The following is a 21,576-nucleotide window of genomic DNA, read 5'->3' as shown; positions in this document are numbered from 1 at the left end:
TGAAAGTAAAATAAACGCGTTTTGTGGCAGAAAAGAACATGCTCATGTTAAAGTGACCCGTCACCTCAGTGGAGAAGAACTTAGCCCATCACTGTGCAACACATCTGCAGCAAGCCCTTACATTTGACCAGTAGCTGGCGTAATTCACACCACAACTCGCCATATAAGAATCACAGGTTTAATGTCATGGTGCTGCAAAGAAGTGAGCAAGTGGGGCTGGCGTGAAATCATACAGAGGCCATACAGAGGCCAAGCAGAGACAGAATCAGCATCACTCTGAGGGAGGCAGGAGACTACCTGGAAGCAACGTATGACCTGTGGACCCTGGCTCCTGAAATAGGAGGCCGGGGCAGATCCGACTATCCTCCCAGCGCGCTCCGACACTGCAGGACATGATCCTCCTTCCTCCTGGGTCTCATCTAAAGCTTTACAGCCAGGCTCGAGGAAGGCAGGCAACTGGGCCGTCTCCTCCTCTAGGATGGGCCCCAATGAAGTCTCAAAAACTACAACACCATCTTGATCACATGAGTCTTCCTCAACAGGAGCACCGTGGGCTTCGACACTATCAGGCTCCCTCTTGAGGCACACAGCGGGCCTGCATGCGCCTGATGAGCCCAAACTGCTGCTGGTTTCCTCTTTCTCTGAACCATTGCAAAGGGAACTAATGAACAAACTCTAAAAGAAAAAAGATGAAACATAATCACCATGTGTTCATGGACAGGTGAAATATTTCTTATCGATATAGTATAACAAGTTGAATTTACAGGGATTCAAGATATGGAAACAATAATATGCAGCTGTTTATGCTCACACTGTATCCAGTGTATGAGGCCCTACAGACCTACAGGGAAACGGTAGTGGTCAATCTTCACTGTTTTAGTGCCACACCTTAACAAAACATTGAAGGACATGTGCCACTATCTACCCTTTTCCATATAACAAAACAATGCAACGATAGGTGACCAAATAAAATGCATACTGAAAACAGCTTTAGCTGTATAATGTAATGAGGATAGTTACCTTTTCATTGCTCTTTGATTTTAATGCATTCAATATGCCATGGAGAAATAAATATGCCAATCAATTTAGGAAGACTGATATTCATGAGTGTCCACAACTTTGTGCAGATCCGGATGAAAATCCAGTTCTAGTGAATTTGAAGGTACGGTGTGTAGAATTTAGTGACATCTAGTGATGAAGTTGCAAATTACACCACTCCCCTTCCATACATGGATGAGAGCCTGTGGTAGCATTCACTTGTCATAAAAACTCAGGAAAGGTGTTTTCTGATTTAATATAAAGCATTTAATTATAAAAGGGCTCATTCTAGGGTAAAGAAAACAACAATTCATAGAATTTAGATAAAGTAACTAGGTAAAACATCACTAGGATATTACACACTGGACCTTTAAATGTGGTTTCATAAGGGGACTGTTTGGACTTGGTGGAGGTATGTGCTCTACTGAGTGACACTAGTTATGTCAAAATTGATTTTCTGGAATCTACAAGAGGGAGAGGTTACAAAAGTGATATGATATATTAGTACAGTTATAGACTTGAGTCTATGAGTGGAACTAAAATTTCAATGACAAAATCTACGCTCCTTGAAAGGAACAAAGAGTCAATGGTGCTGAAGTATATGGAATGCCTTTTATTCTTTGGTCAAAGTTGATTGTCATAAACATCATGCAACAATAAATCCCTTTAAATTCCTACATACTGTCTGGCCAAGTACCAGTGAAGGACAAAGAGGTTAATAAGTATTACAATTAAGCTGCCTCGACATCTCCGTTCACAGGAATCACTTTACTGTGACGAAGAAAATTCCCAGTAATCAGAATAAAATCAAGTCTTGGATTAATGTTTTCCAGTGATTATGTCATGTGTGTTCAAGGAAAAAAATCTTAAATATCTAAAAATAAACAAATACATAAAATCACATCACAGTGATCATCTTATCCAAAGACAATATCGGAAGACAACTGACATTACAAATGCACCTCAGGATGTGTATAAAATCAGGCTCAAATTGATATGGTCAGACAATAAAAACAGATAAAAGTCAGGTTATATATGTAAACTGGTTGGAATCTTTTAGGTCAAAGTGAAATCCCAGAAAATGCAAAATAGTAGATGGTTGATTGTCATTTTCAGTCTTAGTCTTTGGAGCAGCCGTCGGTTTCTGACTGGAGAGACAAACTGTGCTGCAGTTGGGAACAAAAAGAAACGGAAGTCTTTTCCCACGGAGGCCAGAACAGAAAAATAAAATGGGGGGGCAGCTTCTCGAGTGGAGCAGAAGATGAGAGGATGAAGAATGCTACAGTGATGTTGCAGAGGAGGCGAAAGAAGGAGGAGGAGGAAGAGGAGGAGGAGAAGAGAAAGCGAGTGGCTTGATGGGTGGATGGACTAGGTGCGGTCTCCACGGCTCACACTCACACCTGTGTGGGGTTTCCTCAGGGTCGAGGCTGCCCCTCAGCTGCGTTTGGAGTAGAAGTCTAGCAGGGGGCCGCGCGGGAGGCGGATGACAAACTGAGGGGGGGAGGGAGGAGGAAGGGGGGAAGAGAGATGAGAGGGAGGAATTTTTTTTAAATGTCTGCAATGGCCGACAGTGAACTGCACTTGTAAGACCCATCTTTAAAAATATGAAGTCTTGATATATAGTGTACCAGAATAGTTTTCCCCCACAGAGCATGAAAATGTTATAGGAACATGCATTTAAAAAAAAAAAAAAAAATTCCATGTCCAACATTCCACTCAAGACTGAGAAGACAGAAAGTCATCCACACTGGTAGGAATACTAAAAGATGGCATGTTACAGGTTTTGGTTTCTGAGTCAATCTAGATTCCCTGAGTAGTGGTGTGTCTGAAATAACATTGAGCTGTGTTAGAGGTAGCTTAGAGCAACTGCAGCTTGTTATTAATCACTCACCATTTCAGGGCATTTTCACACCTGAAACATCACGACCATATCTCTTGGTCAGACTGAATCTTGAACGTGGTCTGAGGGACGTTTTGTTCGGTTATTGAGCTCAGAATAAATTGAAAAGTCTTAAAGGTCTGCACCAAACTAAATATATTTGAAAGTCCCCTTTGTTAATTTATTGTGCCAGGCCATTTCTATTGCTGTGTGTCTTATAAGACACATTTATGTTGACTAAACGTTAAGCAGAAACACATATTAGCTGAGTATAAACAGTGAGTCTACTCCATTTCAACATTTAACAATTTGTTATTATTTTTTACATTTTTAACAGGTTCTGTCAAACACTTTTGAAAGTACGTTAGCTCAGATTACCAGCATCACTGCAGGCTCCAAGTCGTCAGTGTAGCTTTACTTTGATTTAATTTAAACTATTAATGCATCCTGACAATATGCTGATACTCTGGGGTCTTAATCTCCAAGTGGTTTATATCCAAGCTGTTACGACTTGAATTAATGTCTCTCTGAGGTGCATGCAAAATGAACACTACACCTGAGTGTTCATGTGACAGCGGCTCAACTAGATATCTGTTGTGCTTCTGGTCCACTTAAAAGCTTTAATGTAATCATTTTAACTGCACTACAACTATTAATGCCAGTAATAGCACAATTATATTGGTTACCTCTGCCAGGAGATTTTTTTTCAACCCTGTCAATTTGGTGGTTTGTTGGTTTGTATGAAATCAGGATTACGCAAATATTAATGAATGGAATTTCATGAAACTTGGTGGAAGGATGGGACACTGGCCAAAGAAGAACCCATTAAATGTTGGCAATGACACAAAGGATCACCTTCTCAACACTGCAAGTTTGTTTTTTATTTGACATTTTCACCAGTTTCCCAGTGAATGTATGGATCAGTCAGGATTACAGGACTGACATTTTGTGGGAAAATCTGATGTGAATCCAAATAAAATCTGGATCTATTGAATATAAATGTGGTTTCATAAGGGGACTGTTGGTCTTGGCAGAGGTATGCGCTCAACTAAGTATTTCCATACTGGAATTCATATCATAATTGACTATAGAGAGAACAGTGAATGAGGCCTTGTCTCGAAATGGAAAAACAACCAAGGCTTGGAGGAAGCAGCAGCCAAAAAAGGTAAAAGCAGCATGAAAAGACTTAACATAAATGTTAAGTATTAAAAGCAGAAAAAAAGCTTCACAATGAAGGAAGGGTGGAGGGGAAGAAGAGGGGGTAAGTCAATTCTGCTCGGCGCCAGAACGTGCAAACAAGAGAGTGGTCGCTGAGTCATGCAGTACAGTTTCAAAAGTCCGGACTGTCAGTCATGCAATACGAAGTTGTCGGGGTTCAGATGCTTCCAGTGCAGGTAAGAGGAACCAAAGTGAAGCTCTCAAGAGATTTAAACAAATCCCAGACTGCTGCGACCACTTCAGTCACATCAGTGAAACACAAGAGTACAGACCCTATTCAACAACTCAGACCGCATTCCTCATACACATGCATGTGTTATATACCACATGCCATCGTCTTGAATAGGTCTGTACATGCAAACATGATCCACTCAAAATGTCAGAGAACAAGAAGAGGAATGGCAACTAGAAGAGCCTGATTCCCCTCGAGCCTCAGATTGTTTTGTTTGAATGCTCAACTTATTCAAAAGAATAAACTATTATGCAACAATTTAAGGTTTTAAATTGTAGTCAACCCAAGATGTTTAATAGAATTTCAGGTTCTTCTATTCCATCGAAAATCCATGCATACTGCTCATATTAGTGCTGTGATTTTTTTCCCCAATCGAGTACAACGATAAAATCAATCTGAAGTTGAAAAAAACATGGAAAACAAATGTGATGAGGCACATTCATTCAACTTCAAAGAGGTCAGTTCAGGAATTAAAGATGTTATTGAGATGTATTTATTTGCATGATTTCATCCAATCCCTGAACTGACTGACAGCAGGTGTTTTCTGTGAAAGACTTACCCCATCTGCACCGAGCAGAGGTTGACCATTGATACCCAGGGTGCGGAACGGAGAGTGTGTGGACAGACGCTTGTCCCACTCACTGGGCCTCTGGTCCGGGACGGCTTCCATGAAGTTCTTCTTTAGCTTACTGATGCTGGCGTGATGCCTGATCAGCTCCTCCTGAGGCTTATCGAACTCCTAGATGGAGGAAAGTCGAGAGGGAAGGACAGTGTGGCGTTGCAGAAAGAGGGTGACCGGAAGTGGAGCAAGGAAACGTATAAAGAGAGGATAAGTGGGGACAGGTGGATGGGGAGGGAAAGGATAGATGAAAGATGTGTTCATAGTTGGGGGAGAAGGAGAGATTAACAAAAAGGAGAGAGTAAAGTCAGATTATGGTGCTTTTCTGCAGAGTTTCTGTTGATTTACTGCTGATTAAATATATAAGCAGAAGCAAGGTTAATCTGTGATTCTAAAGGAACATAAATTAGAGGGGTAAATTAATCTGGACGATCACTATTTGGATTCTTGATAGATTATCAGCGACTCCTTTCCAGAGTGTAATTTAGGTCTGGCAGTGGATTAATAAAGCCAGAGTTTGGTTTATAGAGGGAAAAGGATTAGAGGAGTCTCTGCCGTGATTTATCAAAGTCGATTATCACTTGGCGTTCTGCATGGGTGGAGTCTACGAATTACACAACACAGCATTAAGGATCTATTTCACAGCATTAGGCTAGCAGTGAAACATGTCGTTAAAAAACAGGCTGCAAATGAATGAGCAGGAGACAATGGCAGACATGGTGAGAGACGAAGCCTCAGTGTAAATGGAAACCTGTTCATTCAGCACAAATAAACAAAAGCAACAGTAGCAGCATTGATTTGGCAACAGTTAGCATCAAGTTGATTTTTGTGGATGTTTTTGAAAACCACCAAACACACTGCGGACAGCTCTAGGTGTTTGTTCACTTATTGTGGTGCCGAAGAGCAACTTAATGGTAAGTGTTTCTCCAAACCTCCTTTATTTCATACATACCAGTAAAATTCACAATTATTTAGATTTAAATTTTTATGATCAAAAGATTTAATTTGTATAAATGCTAAGGAAAGTGCAATGCATTACTAGCAAGTTACACAACAAGATGGAGGTAGAGAAAGCGGAAGCAAGAACAGGAGAATACTGATGATCTGGGAGAAAATATAAATATATCATAATAATGGAGCAGCTTGTGAATCCTGGGTTGAAAATCAAAAAGTGCTCGCTGTCTGTGGTTAGACCACATCATGATCATTGGGTTGTATATATCATTGCAAGAGTAGGAATCCTGATCACAGGTTCAACAGCACTCTCCTGAAAACAATCGGATTAGAGTCACATTGCCACACACATACACCCATTTATCATCTACTATACATTAACACTGATGCAAAGAAGTGTGAATCATGCCACATGCAAGCGTGATATTAAAACAGGAGCCACTGCGCCAAAGAGCAAGAAAATACAGCTCGGGATAAGACGTCTCCAGAAGGGATACAAACCTCCAACATTAAAAGGCTATGTCTGATATAAATTGAGTCACGTTCAATTTTCTTTGCTCTTTTCTGTGAAAAATGGAAAGAACAAAAAAGTGTAGGTTTGTTTCAGTTTCCGTGTAAGCAGGCGTCACACTGCTCCACGTCGGACATGCACACTACAACGTTCACTAACGTGTTAATACAACAGACAAGAGGAGCTGAGAGGAGACTGCATGCAAAATAGTTTGGGGACAAATGACCATCGGGGCCAAACTGCAACATTATAATGAAGCAGTGAACTTAAGGCTCTAGGAGAGGATTCACTCAAGATTACATTTTTATAATGAGCTAAGAAGTAAAGAGTGGTCGACTGAAAGAAGTGTGACAAAATATGTATCATGCCCCTTTTTACTAATCTATAAACATGCATGTGCACATTCCAGGGTTTACAACAGCAAGCAATGAGAAGTGATGAATGTCTTGTTAACCTTAACATAGCTTCTACGTGTGAAACATACTTTAGATCTGTATATATTGAAGTTACGGTCACTCAATCGGTACATTATCTATTTGAACATTCTTCTACCTCTTATTATATTCTGTATGAGCATCGAAACTGACGTGGGTTACATTTAAGACCTAGTCGTATGGAAGCACAACATGAAAAGAGGGTGATATTAGTATTTTGGATGAGATGCTTGATATCATCAGAATGGAGGCGGAGAAATGGCTACAGAGACATAGACGAGGCTCAGGACCTGACCTTTCGCATTCGCACCACCTCCGTGCTTTTGACCTCTGACTCGTGCTACCCCAGGGAGGAGAGAGGGTCACAAGTTAGCATCGTCTGCTTGTTGGCTTCAAAACTCACAGCTGAAATTGTGTGTTCTATGGATTGACATGCAAGAGGCTAATGTCTGACACTAACCTGAATGTCCCCATTGATGGTGGATATCAGTGAAGCGTTTACTTCTCCCTGGTCCCTCCACGCTGCTGGCTACAGCAGCAAGAGAGACACAGTTCATTCTCAGACACAGAGAACAATCTCTGCTCGCTACTTCAGCTTCTATCATCATTAAAGACTGTAACCAATTGTCTTATAGCTAAATTATCTATAGTCAAGATACCTTGGCAATCACTGCATGCATACATCAAAAATTATTTGTTGATATTTCACTGCCACCTGATATCCTCGTAGTCATACATGATCTACATACACACAGTATGGGATTTTACATTTTCCCACTTTTGGTGATTAACAGTGATGACAGGAATCAATCACCTTGACCTCAGTCACCTCCTCAATCTTTGAGGGCTCCACGGCTTCTACGGTGACCTCCAGCTTTCTCTCGTCCTGGCGGCTGGTTTTAATAGGAGTGGAGGTCTGGGGCTGATCAAAGGGGGCCATGGGGATCCCTGCCTCAGCCAGAGCAGCCTGGGAGAAGACCGGAGCGCTGACAGGACGAGTACCCCTCTGCGTGATCACCACTGGACACAAGAAAGACCAAATGGAAATGTGAGCAAAAGGAAACAAATTTTAGCTCAATATGTTATTGGGGGATGAGAATCGATACACATCGGACATGATCAAACCCTCAGTGAGTAAAATGCACATTGAAACAGATACAACAGCTGTAAACATACAGAGACAATAGCGCATACATGCAAACATCATACTTACCCTCTCAAGCCTTGATGTGATCGAGTAAATGCAAACACTGCAGGAGAATACTGTACCTTTATTGCTCCGTTAACTTTCTTTCATGAAAGATAAGCAAGTATTAGAACCAGAGGTGGGCCAGAAGCGCATATTCACAAAGTGGAATGAGAGCAAATGCGCAGTTTAGTTCTTGTTACCATCCAAAGATGGATGCAAAGGCAGATAATGTTAGGCTGTAAAGAGCTAAAAAGCTCAACTGTGGTTGAAAAGTGAGTGAGAGAAAACATGTTCTTCAATACGAAAAACAAAGCGCGATGAGAAGGTCCTTGAATAACAGTGAGGAAGTTAATAAGCGATTCATGGAGTGAGAAAAGCGTGACCATGTATGACCTGCAAAGCCAAAAAACAAAAACACATTGAAATAAAATACCTGACTTTTTGCGGTCAACATCAAGAAGAACAAACCAATCCTCATTGACATGTGTCTTTATGAGCGGAAGTCTTTCCTCCAGGATCCGGTCCTCGAACCGAGGTCTCCTCTCGGAAATAGTGACCTTCTTTTTGGCTACAGCAGATGGAACTCTGACCTCTGCTGGGAGCTGGATGCGTTCAGCGAGAGCAACTAACACAAATGTACAACCAGGTATTATTGTGGAAATAAGGTACAAATGATTAAGACCTTAGCAGCTCAATCTGAGTAGAACCGTTATTTGACACATTACATGGCTGACTTGTGTTCAAATGTCATAGAACAATAGACTAAAGATAAAAATGGAAATGTTTTTATGTTTAGCTGGAATAAATCATTTAGATTATACCTGATTTCTTAGGAGTCAAATCCAGAAGAATAAACCAATCGTCGACCACCTTTCTTTCAATGGTTCCCACAACATGCTCAACCACAGCAACTAACACAGAAACATAAAGGCAGGTGCACATCAAATGTCAAAGATTTTGTTTGAATGAAAAAATAAACTTAAGTGGAACTGTCTGTGTGCATAGCAGGAACAAATCATTTAGTTAATACCTGATTTCTTAGGGGTCACATCCAGAGGAATAAACAAAACATCCTCCACCTTTCTCCCAGCAACAACATCGACAGCATGCTCAACCACAGCAACTAACACAGAAACATAAAGGTAAATAAATCTGCTGCAAATATATTTAAAGATTTTTGATGGACCTATTTCCGATTTCAGGCTTTTAGCACAGTGTATGCAGACTCTTTGGTGATATGAAGTACCTGGTGGTACGAAAACAGGTTTTTCTTTGACGATGTCGAACAGGACCAACCAATCATCTCCTCCCTCCCTCTCTGACGGTGATGCCACTTGGATTGGTCTAATTTCAGACAAACGTGTCTCATCTTGTCTGCTGTCCACACCAATTATCATCTTCTTCAATGTTCTGGTCTCTGTGGTTGTCACCTCAACCTCAAACGTTTCCCTCACATCCAGAATAATCTCAACAGGGGAAACTGGTACAAATAGACGAACGTCAAGGGAATTGAGACACTCGTAAATCCAACGCACAAATGTTTAGACAGAAGACATGTCATAAAATATTATGTTTCAGAGAGCATTTGGACACTGGTGCAAATAAAGATCAACTGAATACCTGCTGGTATCACGACTGTTTCTTCATGAATAGCATCGAACAGCACAAACCAGGGGTCGTTCTCTGGATGTGGCCGGGGCGGCTGCGGTCTAACCTGGTGAAGTTCAACCTGACGCTCCTTCTTCTCTATGCTTTTCACTTCAACCTGAGGTTCAACACTCGGATAAATTTGGCTCGGCACTGCCAGAGAAACTGAAAAAAGACAAACTTAAACTTCAGCTTCAGCCGAAAAAGCCGAATCTGACAGAAGCCTCATATCTTTTTTATAATTTCTGGATTGTTTATTTGAGTCTAAAGCTGCTTCCAGACATGCAGGGGTGTCCACACATTTCCCTGAATTTTTCCAGAGTGTCTGGAGACAGCTTGAGAGTCTTCTTTGGTGCAACATGTGTGTAAAGACATTTGAAGGCCGTGTGTACCTGGTGGCACATATGTAGTTTCTCTGGGAACAACATCCAGCAACAGAAACCAGTCGTCATCTCTCGCTCTCACAGGCTGAGATATTTTCAGCTCTGAAATTAATTGCATGGGCAGCTTCCTTTCCTCCATTTGCATCACAACATCTTCGATCACAACTTCCTTCTTGGACTCCAATGCTATCATTTCAGCCACAGCAGAAATGCTTTCCTCAGGATAAACCTGAAGCATGGTAACTAATGACAAAGACAATGAATGAGCACTGTGTGTCAGAATAAAAATGTGAGTATTTGCAGAGGGACAGAGAAGGAGGTAAAGATAAGATAAAGATAAAGTTGGCAATTACCTTGCGGCACAAATGCTGCTTCTCTAATGGGAACATTCAGCAGGATAAACCAGTCATCTTCTATCTCTTTTACAGCCTGTGGGCGTGCAACTATTCCCGTTTCACTCGGCTCTTGTTTTATTTGTGCATCTTCTACTACAACCTCCACTCGAGTTTCCCTCTGCTCAATGGTTGTGATTTCAACCAGAGAGACACATTCTTCTGGTGACACTTCAACACGCTGCAGAACAGCAACTACGACAAAGGAGATACAAATCCTCAGACACCACAGACTGTATGCTCTTAGTTTGGAGTAATAGCATCTGCAAAGCTCAGGATAGTTCTTTACTTGACAAAGCTGCGAAGCACTTAGGGGGGGATCTTATAAGTACCTGGTGGAACATATGACGTCTCTCTAGGAACAACATCCAGCAGCACAAACCAGTCATCCTCTCTGTTGGTCACTGGCCGCTGTGCGATTTTTTGTAGAGTCGGTGCCTCTTCTATTATCTTTCTCTCTTCAACAACCAGAACTTTAATCTCCTCTTCTGCTGCAGTTCGAGCCACAGAGACAAAACTCTCTGCCTCCATCAGGTCTCGCTCCTTCAAGATGACTGATATTAAAATAAACAGTTACACACAAGTAGTGAGCACAGTAAAAAAGGTATGATATAAGTCGTAAGTGGATTTCAGCAGTACCTGGTGGTACATAAGGAGTTTCTCTAGGAACACCATCCAGCAACACAAACCAGTCATCATCTCTTTCGGGCACTGGCTGCTGGACGATTTCTTGTAAGGTTGGTGCCTCTTCTATTATCTTTCTCTCTTCAACAACCACAACTTTAATCTCCTCATCTGCTGCAGATTCAGCCACAGAGACAATACTCTCAGCCTCCATCGGGTCCCTCTCCTTCAAGATGACTGATATTTTAAAAGAAACAGTTACACACAAGTAGTGAGCACAGTAAAAAAGGTATGATATAAGTCGTAAGTGGATTTCAGCAGTACCTGGTGGTACATAAGGAGTTTCTCTAGGAACACCATCCAGCAACACAAACCAGTCATCATCTCTTTCGGGCACTGGCTGCTGTGTGATTTCTTGTAGTGTCGGTGCCTCTTCTATTATCTTTCTCTCTTCAACAACCACAACTTTAATTCCCTCATCTGCTGCAGATCCAACCACAGAGACAAAACTCTCTGCCTCCATTGGGTCTCGCTCCTTCAAGATGACTGATATTTTAAAAGAAACAGTTAAACACAAGTAGTGAGCACAGTAAAAACGGAATAATATAAGTTGTAAGTGGATTTCAGCAGTACCTGGTGGTACATAAGGAGTTTCTCTGGGAACAACATCCAGCAACACAAACCAGTCATCATCTCGGTCTGTTACTGGCCGTTGTGCGATTTCCTGTAGACGTCTCGGTGCCTCTTCTATTATCTTTCTCTCTTCAACAACTACTTCTCTAATCTCATCAGCTGCAGCTCCACCCACAGAGACGATACTTTCAGCCTCCATCTGGCCTCGCTCCTTGATGACGACTGATACTTTCAAAAGAAACCGTTTTAGCACAAGTGGCTTAAGCACAATACAAGACATAGCATGAGTCGTAAGAGGATTTTCAGGAGTACCTGGAGGTACGCAAGGAGTTTCTCTGGGAATCACATCCAGCAACACAAACCAGTCATCCTCTCTGTCTGTGATGGTCTGTGGGGACGGGATCTCAGGTGCACTCCATGCCTGCTCTTCTCGTATTATTCTCTCTTCTATTATTATCTCTGTTTTCTCCAAAACTGCTGTAGTCTCAGGCTTTGAGATGAAACACTCGCCTTTTTCCACTAGGGCGTGTTCCACAGCGACAACTAATGATCAGAGTAAAGATACAAAATGTTTGAACTTGGGAGCCATCATGTATTTAATGTTAAATTTGATGTATTCAAATAAAATAGACAATAAAGTTGGTTAATAGGTTAAAAGGAGCTTATGTTTTCTTTCATTTTTGTCTGTATGCAGGATTACGCAAAAATCGATTTCCATTAGAGCAAGACCAAAGGAAGAAGTGGGTTCAGTATGTACTCTCTGAGCAGCTTCCCCTTTGTTATTTTTGAGATTGAAAAGCCTGCATCTGGGATATCCTCAGTGCCCCCCCCCCCCCCATTGCACCATTAGGACATGTGAAGCAGATATAATTTAGATCAGCTTTACTGTCACTTGCACTACAATAAGTCCGTCACTAAATACAGAACTATATTCAGTACAGAGAGCACTTTTATCAATTTCTCCTTTTAACAAAACGCAAAAAGGGTAGAGCATTCAAACCGAGCTAGTAACCAACCTGTTCACGTCTCAGATTAGACTGTTCAATGTAAAGGGCATACCAGGGCAAAAGGGGAAACGTTATTGATATTAAAATATAAGAGATTGGTAGAGATCTAAAGCTGTTTTGCACAATAAAAAAAACTGTACCTGGTGGTCTGTAAAGAGGTTTATCTGCAGGACGATCAAAGAACATGAACCAGACATCTTTATCTTCAACCTCAGTCTGAGGCCTCTCTGTAACCTCTCTCTCCGTCCTCTCCTCCAGCACATCTGTCTTAAGCCATATCTGTTGTTTTTCTAACCTCTCCTCTGATATTGCTAAAGTCTGAACCTGAATGCCTACTCCATCTTCCTTTTTTTTGTCTCTCTCATCTACAATAGTCACTTTCTTCTTAGTCCTGCGCACCACCTTCTGTTGTGCCACTACGGATGTGGTGCTGACAACATCTATAGGGGCAAACTTCTCCTCCACTTCATCCTGCCATTCCTTTTCTATGTGACGTAGCGTCTCTCTCAAGCTGTCGTCTAACAGACTCACATCCATCACTTCTTTTTCAGCCTCTGGCTTCACCTCAGACTCTTCAGGCAACAAACCTTTTAAAAATACCTGCTTGATTTGCTCTTCCAGTTCATCCACTTCCTCCTCTTTTGCCTCCACACAAGGGAAATTTATAACTTCCACTTGTACTTCTGTTTCTACATCACCCTCTTCCTCCTCTTTTTCTTTTATTAACTTCGCTAGCTCCTCCTTCCCTAATTCTTGCTCTATCACTTCTTGAAGTTTCTCTGCCATCTCATCCACTTCTTCGAGCCTTTCCTCCAAATCCCTCACTTCCCTTAGCTTCCTTTCCAAAGCATTTGCCTCTATCAGCTTATCCACCAAGGTCCCCATTTCCTGAAGCCTCTCAATAACCTCCTCACTGGTCAGCTCCTGCTCGTCCTTATCCTGGATCTGCAACTGTGCGTGGGGAGAGACTGGGAGGAGCGAAGGTGAAAGTAAAATTATGAACCATGAAAACATTTTTTATCAGGGAACACTGTAAAGATATTTCATTAATTGCATTCAGGTTCCATTAATGTTTGCAGGTCAAGTGTCTACACAAGAGTCACAGTAAGAAACTTACATGGTTTTTCAACAAGTGAAGACAGGCTGAAGATTCGGTCAAAATAGAGGAACCAATCATCTTGTTCTCTCAGTGCAGGACTCAAGAGCCTGTCCTCATAGCTCATGGTTGTCAAGCTGAGCTCAGCTGATAAAATCAGAGACAAAATACTCAGCACTTCCATTGATAAGAAATAAATTCTCAAACAGCAAAAAGAAGAACTGTAACACCTGTGTTGCTTCTAAGAAAGCCCTGGGGTTAATGTAGCATATATATGTATACAGCTATATGGCAGATATTTTAGAGATTGCAAAGTTAGTTTTCCTGATTCCACACTGTAAAATTACAAGTGACGATACCTTGCTGTTTCACAAAATCAAAAGGTTGGACAAAGGGAAATGGAGGATGGCGATCCAGCTGGGCAGACCACTCGTCTTCCTCTGTTTGGCTGATGGTTTGAGAACCAGTCTGACCAGTGTCCGGCCGGGTCACTGTGACTGTCTGAACAGAACACTGCTCCTCCTCCCAGGACTGAATGAAGGTTTGATTAGACTCGGCTCTGGCTGCAAAGATATGACAAGGTCACTGCAGTTATGTCATGTTTTGTTGGAGAGACCAAGCAAGATGCCAAGCGTTTGTACCGGACGACTAATTGAGGTTAGTTAAAAGCTGAATGAAAGATGCCTCATTCTTTGAGGGGTAAGAGTTCAAGCTTTTATGGCAGCAACTGGAGAAGTAATGAGCGAGTGAGCAAATGAAAGATGTTGTGCAACACACATCAAGCAGCAACTTCTTAAATGCCAAAAAAAGAGGAAGAGTAGCCTCACGACTGGAAATGCCCTTGTGCACCTGTGCTTGTGAAACTCATTGTTCTTTGTTTCATAGATCACTCACAGTGACCCAAGCTACACTGGGATCAAGGAAAGTCCAAGGTGGGCGTCGACATCCGCACATCAGAATAGGATCACCTACCTGACAACGTAAGCATCTGTGCCAAAGCTGAATGACAATGTCTTCAAGTGTTAACGAGCATGAAAGCAAATGATCCAGAAAGGATGGGCACGTTAAATGATGCGATGAGGCCGTCCGGAGCAAGAATGAAATAAAAGCTGCATCTATGCCAAAAAGCGTTGGCGGACTCCCAGTTTCTTGTACCTGGGAAATCAGGAGGAGGCTGAGGTCTGTCAGACCCCAGCATCGACCACCAATCATCAGTCTCAGACCTTGTTGACGCTGAGAGTAACTGGAGAGTCTCATCTCCAGCTGCAGGAGCGAGACAAGTCACAGAACTTTAAATTCGAGATACATGTCAGTACAGTGATACCGAAACTGGTTCACACATTTACCTCCATCTAGGTTACGCGACAGCCTCTTGCTCGCCGAGCGTGTGAAGCGAGGGGCTGGACGGTCGATCATGGAGCTCGCCTGTCGGGTCTGGGCCTGTGTGCGCCCGCTGTACCGGAATTTTGAGCCCAAGACGAGGAAGCGACGCGATGAGGGAGGCTCCACTGTTGAAACCCTGAGGGACAGATGCACTAATAAAATTTTCATCCTTCTAACACTTGACAAACATTTGACAAAACCAAAAACCAGGGGTTCAAATAAATAAATAAATAAATATATATATATATATATATATATATATATATATATATATATATATATTTCATGGTATTACACTCTCTTCATAAAATAAATTTGCTTTGTTATGCAACCACCTGTTTATCTTATTAAGAAGACAAAACCTTTGGAGGTTTAATTCCAAGGTCAGGGCCATGTGTATGTAGCTTCTGCATCTGTTGTTAAACTGCAATGGAGCCAATATAGGGATTAGGCTAGAGACCAGTTAGCCAATTATCTAGGGACAGGCAGAACCTGCGATTGACCTCCGTTACCAGGCAGGGAAATGTCATTCAAAACAAGGTGAGAGTGACCAGCTCTTACCTGAAGAAGGTGTGGTTTTCAACACAGACTTTCCACAGCTTCTTTGAGGCTTTGTAGTTGGGCAGTTTAAAACCAATTGTGCTTTCGTACTGCTCTTGCTGTAGGTGAGGAAACAAATAGTCAGATTTGAATTAAAATGTCATGTTCAAGTAATAATATGCATAATGAAACGTTTATCCCAGAACTGGATTCGAAGAACAAACAATGGATAATGTCAATTCTGTAAGAAAATTAAATACACTAAATAAATAAAACACCATTTATTAAGAGGGTAATTTACAGAAATGTCTTGTATCAATTACTGAAATGCAATTTATGAACCTATCTATTAACTTTTATTTTAATCAATTCCAAATTCAAATTGATAAACCCAGTTGTATATTCAAGTTAAACCAATTTGTGAAATCAAACACAGGCTCACAACAGTTCTAAAATGGTTCAGAATAATGTGAAGTATAATAATCGGATAATAATCCAACACTATAATTCTAATACATATGTAGTCAATTCAACATTAGCATTTAAAATACTTGTGGGTTTACACCATCTATAAATCCTACTATAGATAACCAGTATGAGTAAATTCCTCCCACCATTCCAAGGTGGGGTGTTGGCGGATGGAGTTGGTATGAGGCAAAAAATAATAAAGTGAATTCAGATTTACCTCTGAAGGACGGATCTTGATAAAGAAGCTGCTGCGTTTATAAGAGATCTTCAGCACTTTGGGCCAAGGGAAACGGTTGATCCTCAGCTTGTCCTTGTAAACCATCAGACCACCGGAGCAGACCCCCAGTGTAATGTCGACACCATCCAGATCCTGCAGTCACAAAAACAGATAGAAACTGTTATGCACTTCCAGAGAACAGTCACCAGGGGGCAGAGTTTCTCACACAATGAGGGTATGCAGTTTGAGGTCAGTGAGCTTCAAACACTACTAATCTTTCCTTTTTTTCTGTGAGGGGGCTGACATCAATTTTGTAATTAAAATCCGGATGCTGCTGATGTAATACAAACATGCTGTTACAAAATAATGGCTAGCATTTTAAAAATGAAGTCAGTGCACATTGGAACCAACAACAAGTATTAATCTAGGCTTTAAACACAATTCAAGAAAACACTGTACCTTGGCTTGGTGCAGGTCGACTCCATACATGGCGAGTTTCTTGGCATTTTCAAGAAACAACGTGTCTGCCTGGGCGGGGCTCATTGACCTGGAAGCACACAGATGAGAAGAGTCTTGTAATTACTCAAACTTGGCTAAACTTAGTGAAACTAATTGGCTACATTAACAGTAGATTGCTCTGAACAAAGCCCATCCCTTTTGATTACCTGTATGTGCGGTGCAGCTCCATCACTTTCTCCTCCAGCTCTTTGCTCTGTCCGGGGGCCAGACTCAGATCTTTAACGTACTCTACTCCATGGAGCTCTGGGTCATACTCCCCGAGGTCTGACTGGGCCGCGTAGGAACCCAGCAAGGATAGTGTGACAAAGGAGCAGGGAAGAATTCCGCGCATGATGTCCTTCCTCAGCTGGAGACATAGAAAGTACCTGGAGAAGATGTGAGAGAACAAATAAGCTCACTTTTCAAGTCATAAAAACTTTGATTCTGTGTTTCATGAGAGTTAATAATAACATTTATTGTTCCACTTCTACGGTGAGAGCGATGCAATGGAACCACAATGCAGTACGACAATGCATGACATCACCACATTCAAAGTGAATGAGCAGAGTTTTGGTTGAAGCCTCCAACACATACATGTGAGTCCAGCATTAGGAAATCATAAGTTTTTCCAAAATGCTAAAGTATTCTCTTATCACTCAATACACTCACCTGGTGAGGTCCTCAGTAAGCTGTGCTGGATCAGGAGGGTAGAACTTCACATTGAATGTAAACTCATAAACGGCACCTGAAACCTGCTTCCTGATCTCTTTTGCAGGGTCCAGCCATGTCTGCAGGAAATAGAAGGAAAAAATGTATCATCTTCTCATAACCAGTATCTTATTAGTGACTGTTTACATGGACACTCATAATCTGACTGTTGACCTTATTCTGAATAAACAATTACTCCGTATATGAGGTTTATGAGTTGCTAATATAATATTCGATTCATATTCCCGTTTACATCTTACACAGTATAGTCTGACTATGGCTTACACCGACAGTACAACCGCAACCCCATACGTCCCATTACGACATAATCATAAAACGACTTTTATGATTATGTCACCATTGTGATGTTTGTGCCCAATCAAAAACTGAATTATGTCCTACACATGGCATAACTAGAGTTTCTCCCATGTCTGAATTCTGTTAATTAAGTTAATTAGAAAATGATCTTTAAATGGCAGTTTCTTATTCAGGCTATTGTCTTAATAAGGTTCATATTAGTGTCCAGGTAAATATGTCAGTTGACATTTATAATATCTGGCTCCTCTTTTGCAGAGCAAGATAAAAGCACAGGAGGAGAAAAATAAACAAGATACCTTGTTGGTTGGGGTTTCCCAGTTACCCAGGCCAAAGTAATCTTTCTCCAGCAGGTTGACATGGTCGTAGACCTTTGTTATAAGCTCCTGGCCTTTAGCATGTTTCTAAATGATAAACAGAAACACAGTGGGAGACAGGGGTTTAGCTGGAGAGACATTTAACCCAGAGAGACACATGGGAATGTGCACAAGTCAGGGAGGCCTCTTACATCAAGCTCACACTCAAACAGAGTGTCGTCCAGTAAGGTGACTTTGCATTGCATGGTTTTCTGGCGTTTGGGGCCTTTCGCCTCTTCAGTCGTCTTTTCAGTTGTCTTTTCAGTTTTCTTCTCTTTTGCAGGCTTCTCCTTCTTTGTCACCTCTGTTGCCGTTTCCTCTTCTTTTTTAACTTCTTCCTCCTTTTCCGCTGGTTCCTCCTCCTTCTTTTCCACGTCTTCCTCCTTCCCTTCTTCCACCGCTTCGGGCTCCTTCTTTGTTGCCGCTGTTTCCTTGTGTTCCTCCTGAGCTGGCTGATGAGTCAAAACAAGACACTTAAAAAATGTCGAAGACAGATGAAAAAAATTTGGGAGAAAACAATGTACTGTTTCTGTTTTTTTTTGTTTTTGGAAACGATGACGGCACTAAAATTAAAACAACTACAGATCTTGAGACAACTGTAAACATACTGCTGCTGTTGATGAGCTAATTCACAGCAGCACAGATAATTTTTGTCCAAGCATTCAGAATAAACCAGCACAGTTACTATCGCTGAGCAGGCTGTCCACATTATAAAAAATTCAACAGGAGGAAGAAAACATGGGTCTGTCTGCTACAATAAAATCTGCAGTATGGATTTGTGTGTAGAGAAAAGTTTCAATTATTCATGTCCTATTTTCCAAAGTAATGTTCACTCACCTCTGTGCTGCTTATCGAGTGCTGATCAGGAGCCTGTTCGATGTCCGGCTCAGTTTTGAGCTCCGGCTCTGGAGCAGCGATCGGCGCTTTCACCTGCTCCTCGCTGGCTCCTTTGGCCTCCTTCTTCCCTTTGTTCTTTCCCTTCTCTTTTTTCTTCCCTTTTTCCTCTTCCTTCTTTGGCTTCTCCTCCTTCTCTTTTTCCTCCTCTTTCTTCTTTGCCTCTACTTTTTTTTCCGACTCCTTTGGTTTCTCCTCCTCTTTCTTCTTTGCCTTCTCCTCCTTTGCTTTCTCCTCTTCTTTCTTCTTTGCTTTCTCCTCCTTCGCTTTCTCCTCCTCTTTCTTTTTGGCCTTTTCCTCCTCTCTCTTCTTGGCTTTTTCGGCCTCTCTGGCCTTTTCCTCCTCTCTCTTCTTGGCTTTTTCGGCCTCTCTGGCCTTTTCCTCCTCCTTCTTATTGGCTTTTTCGGCCTCTCTGGATTTTTCTTCCTCTCTCTTCTTGGCCTTCTCTTCCTCTCTCTTCTTCGCTCTTCCTTCCTCTTCTGCTTTCCTCTTGGCTTTTTCCTCTTCCTTCTTCTTTACCTTTTCTTCTTTCTCTTTTTTCTTTGTCACCTTGTTGTCAATCTTTTCCTCCTCTTTCTGTTCCTCCTCTTTCTGTTCCTCCTCTTTCTGTTCCACCTCTTTCTGTTCCACCTCTGCCTCCTTGTCTTTTACTTCAGCAGTCGGCTTATTTTCTTCATCTTTAGTCTCTGGTTGTTCCTCCTTTGTTTCAGCAGAACGCAATTCTTTCTCCTCCTCTGTTGGTTCTTCTTTCTCTTTCACAGGTTCCTCTTCATTTTTCACCTCATCCTTTTTCACTTTCTCCACTTCCTTCTCCTCCGCTTTCTTCTTGGCCTCTTTCTTTTTCCTTTTACTGCCCTTCTTCTCAACCTTTGCCGGCTCCTTCTTCTTTTGTTCTTTTTGTTCCTCTTCTATCTTTTTCTCTTCTTTGACCTCAGATTTCTCAACTTCTGCTTTAGCCTCCTTGTCCTCACTTTTCACCTCTTCCACCTTCTCTTCTACCGCCGTGTCAGTTTTTTCCTCCTTATCCGCCTTTTCCTCCCTGGCTTTCTCTTCCTCAAACCCCTCACCCTCTGAGCATTGTGAACGCCGTTTGAGGAAAGATGAGAAGAGGCGAGAAAGGCCTTTGCCAGCGGAGGTCCGGGTACGAGGCTTCACCTGCTCCTCCTCAGGTGAGGTAGCGACGTTAGCGGCCCCAGGCTCGGAGGCCTGTTCCTGGGCCTTCTGGCTGCTCGACTGCTCCCCCTCCGGCTCAGACGCAGCCGCCTCAGGCTTCTGTTTGTTCTCGGATTCGGGCTCGGGTTCGGCACCGCTGGCCTTCTGCTTGCCCTCAGTGTCCGCCTCGCTCACCGCACTTGCCTCTGTTGTCATGGTAGCCACTGCGAAGGACAACAGAAGGGAGTCAGGGCTGGACAGAGTGTGACACTGCACAGCGCGGCTATACTTGGAACACATCAAACAAGATTAGGAGCAGTGGACTATTAGTTGCTGTGTAGCCAACATTACAAAGCATGGACTGAACTATACGCTTACCATATGTGATGCTTACATATTTGTGATTGAACAAAACAAGCCTTTAGCTAACTAAGGGACTTTTTCCCGACTTTACAGATCAAACTGTTAAACCATCGATTAAAAAAAAGTAATCAGCAGATTATTCAATATTGAAATAAGTTGCAAACAACAAATATTAACGCTACACATGCCATTGTGTTTAATCTAAAAGGTTAAAATAACTAATTTAGAAAAAAAAAATTCCATATTAATAGTCTAATCTGTATGCATGCTTCATCCCTCTCAATACGTTATAATTTTAGCTGCAGCTCCAATCAAGAGCAATTTACCATGCGTAATATGACAATAAGTAATTTACATTCCTGCTTAATGTATTGTTGGCTGCCTGTTCTGAGCAGATATTCATTCTATTAAACATGAAGCCCACCATAGATTATATTTTAACTCAAACACACACACACACACACACAAAGACACGCACACATTACTTCATCACACAATGGCCCTCCTTGTTAAAGAGTGTCTGTGTCTACATTGAGTTCCGAGGGCGAGCTCACAACACAGCCGATCACAGACTCATTAAATCTCACTGACACAAAGGAGGCATTTTGTTTCAGAGCTCCCTATTAGCATCGGAGGGATCATCCACGCCAAGCATGCCTGGCTCCTCAACTCGAACACGCCCCCCCCTGCAGAGGTCAACTCAGGCTTCTACATACACACACAGAAACAGGTGACGGGATGATATTACACATTGGAGTGATTTAAATCTCGAGAGTTTCTTTTGTGTTTACAGAGAGGTGGATCTGCATAATTGCTAAATAGAATT

At 41.9% G+C, this 21,576-nt stretch overlaps 1 protein-coding gene across 8 annotated transcripts in view; it reads right to left on the bottom strand.

Annotated features, from left to right (window-relative positions):
* LOC128448899 (uncharacterized) overlaps positions 1-21,576 on the bottom strand; it is a 31,989-nt gene that overhangs the window by 3,022 nt on the left and 7,391 nt on the right. For 2 of the 8 annotated variants that reach the window (XM_053431751.1, XM_053431753.1), the window contains exons 2-32: positions 19,179-20,611; positions 18,494-18,793; positions 18,285-18,389; positions 17,632-17,750; positions 17,130-17,348; positions 16,924-17,011; positions 16,465-16,617; positions 15,801-15,898; positions 15,203-15,375; positions 15,012-15,119; positions 14,216-14,419; positions 13,878-14,003; positions 12,901-13,728; positions 12,066-12,296; positions 11,754-11,981; positions 11,445-11,666; positions 11,136-11,357; positions 10,829-11,050; positions 10,458-10,691; positions 10,114-10,347; positions 9,695-9,886; positions 9,321-9,554; positions 9,105-9,197; positions 8,896-8,985; positions 8,508-8,699; positions 7,700-7,905; positions 7,346-7,414; positions 7,181-7,225; positions 6,442-6,504; positions 4,927-5,106; positions 298-675 (exon numbers count right to left, since the gene is read on the bottom strand). In XM_053431751.1, the coding sequence (XP_053287726.1) occupies positions 298-675; positions 4,927-5,106; positions 6,442-6,504; positions 7,181-7,225; positions 7,346-7,414; positions 7,700-7,905; positions 8,508-8,699; positions 8,896-8,985; positions 9,105-9,197; positions 9,321-9,554; positions 9,695-9,886; positions 10,114-10,347; positions 10,458-10,691; positions 10,829-11,050; positions 11,136-11,357; positions 11,445-11,666; positions 11,754-11,981; positions 12,066-12,296; positions 12,901-13,728; positions 13,878-14,003; positions 14,216-14,419; positions 15,012-15,119; positions 15,203-15,375; positions 15,801-15,898; positions 16,465-16,617; positions 16,924-17,011; positions 17,130-17,348; positions 17,632-17,750; positions 18,285-18,389; positions 18,494-18,793; positions 19,179-20,603 (7,281 nt within the window). In that variant the 5' untranslated portion in view covers positions 20,604-20,611. Of the gene's footprint in view, positions 1-297; positions 676-1,631; positions 2,530-4,926; positions 5,107-6,441; positions 6,505-7,180; positions 7,226-7,345; positions 7,415-7,699; positions 7,906-8,507; positions 8,700-8,895; positions 8,986-9,104; positions 9,198-9,320; positions 9,555-9,694; positions 9,887-10,113; positions 10,348-10,457; positions 10,692-10,828; positions 11,051-11,135; positions 11,358-11,444; positions 11,667-11,753; positions 11,982-12,065; positions 12,297-12,900; positions 13,729-13,877; positions 14,004-14,215; positions 14,420-15,011; positions 15,120-15,202; positions 15,376-15,800; positions 15,899-16,464; positions 16,618-16,923; positions 17,012-17,129; positions 17,349-17,631; positions 17,751-18,284; positions 18,390-18,493; positions 18,794-19,178; positions 20,612-21,576 lie in introns of those variants that run through there. The other 6 variants (XM_053431752.1, XM_053431758.1, XM_053431756.1 and 3 more) reach the window with 6 other exon arrangements.

This window comes from Pleuronectes platessa, chromosome 10 (genome assembly GCF_947347685.1).
Source record: "Pleuronectes platessa chromosome 10, fPlePla1.1, whole genome shotgun sequence".
Taxonomy (NCBI): Eukaryota; Metazoa; Chordata; class Actinopteri; order Pleuronectiformes; family Pleuronectidae; genus Pleuronectes; species Pleuronectes platessa.
The sequence above is the reverse complement of the archived record's forward strand: the minus strand, read 5'-3'. Positions and strand labels throughout refer to the sequence as shown.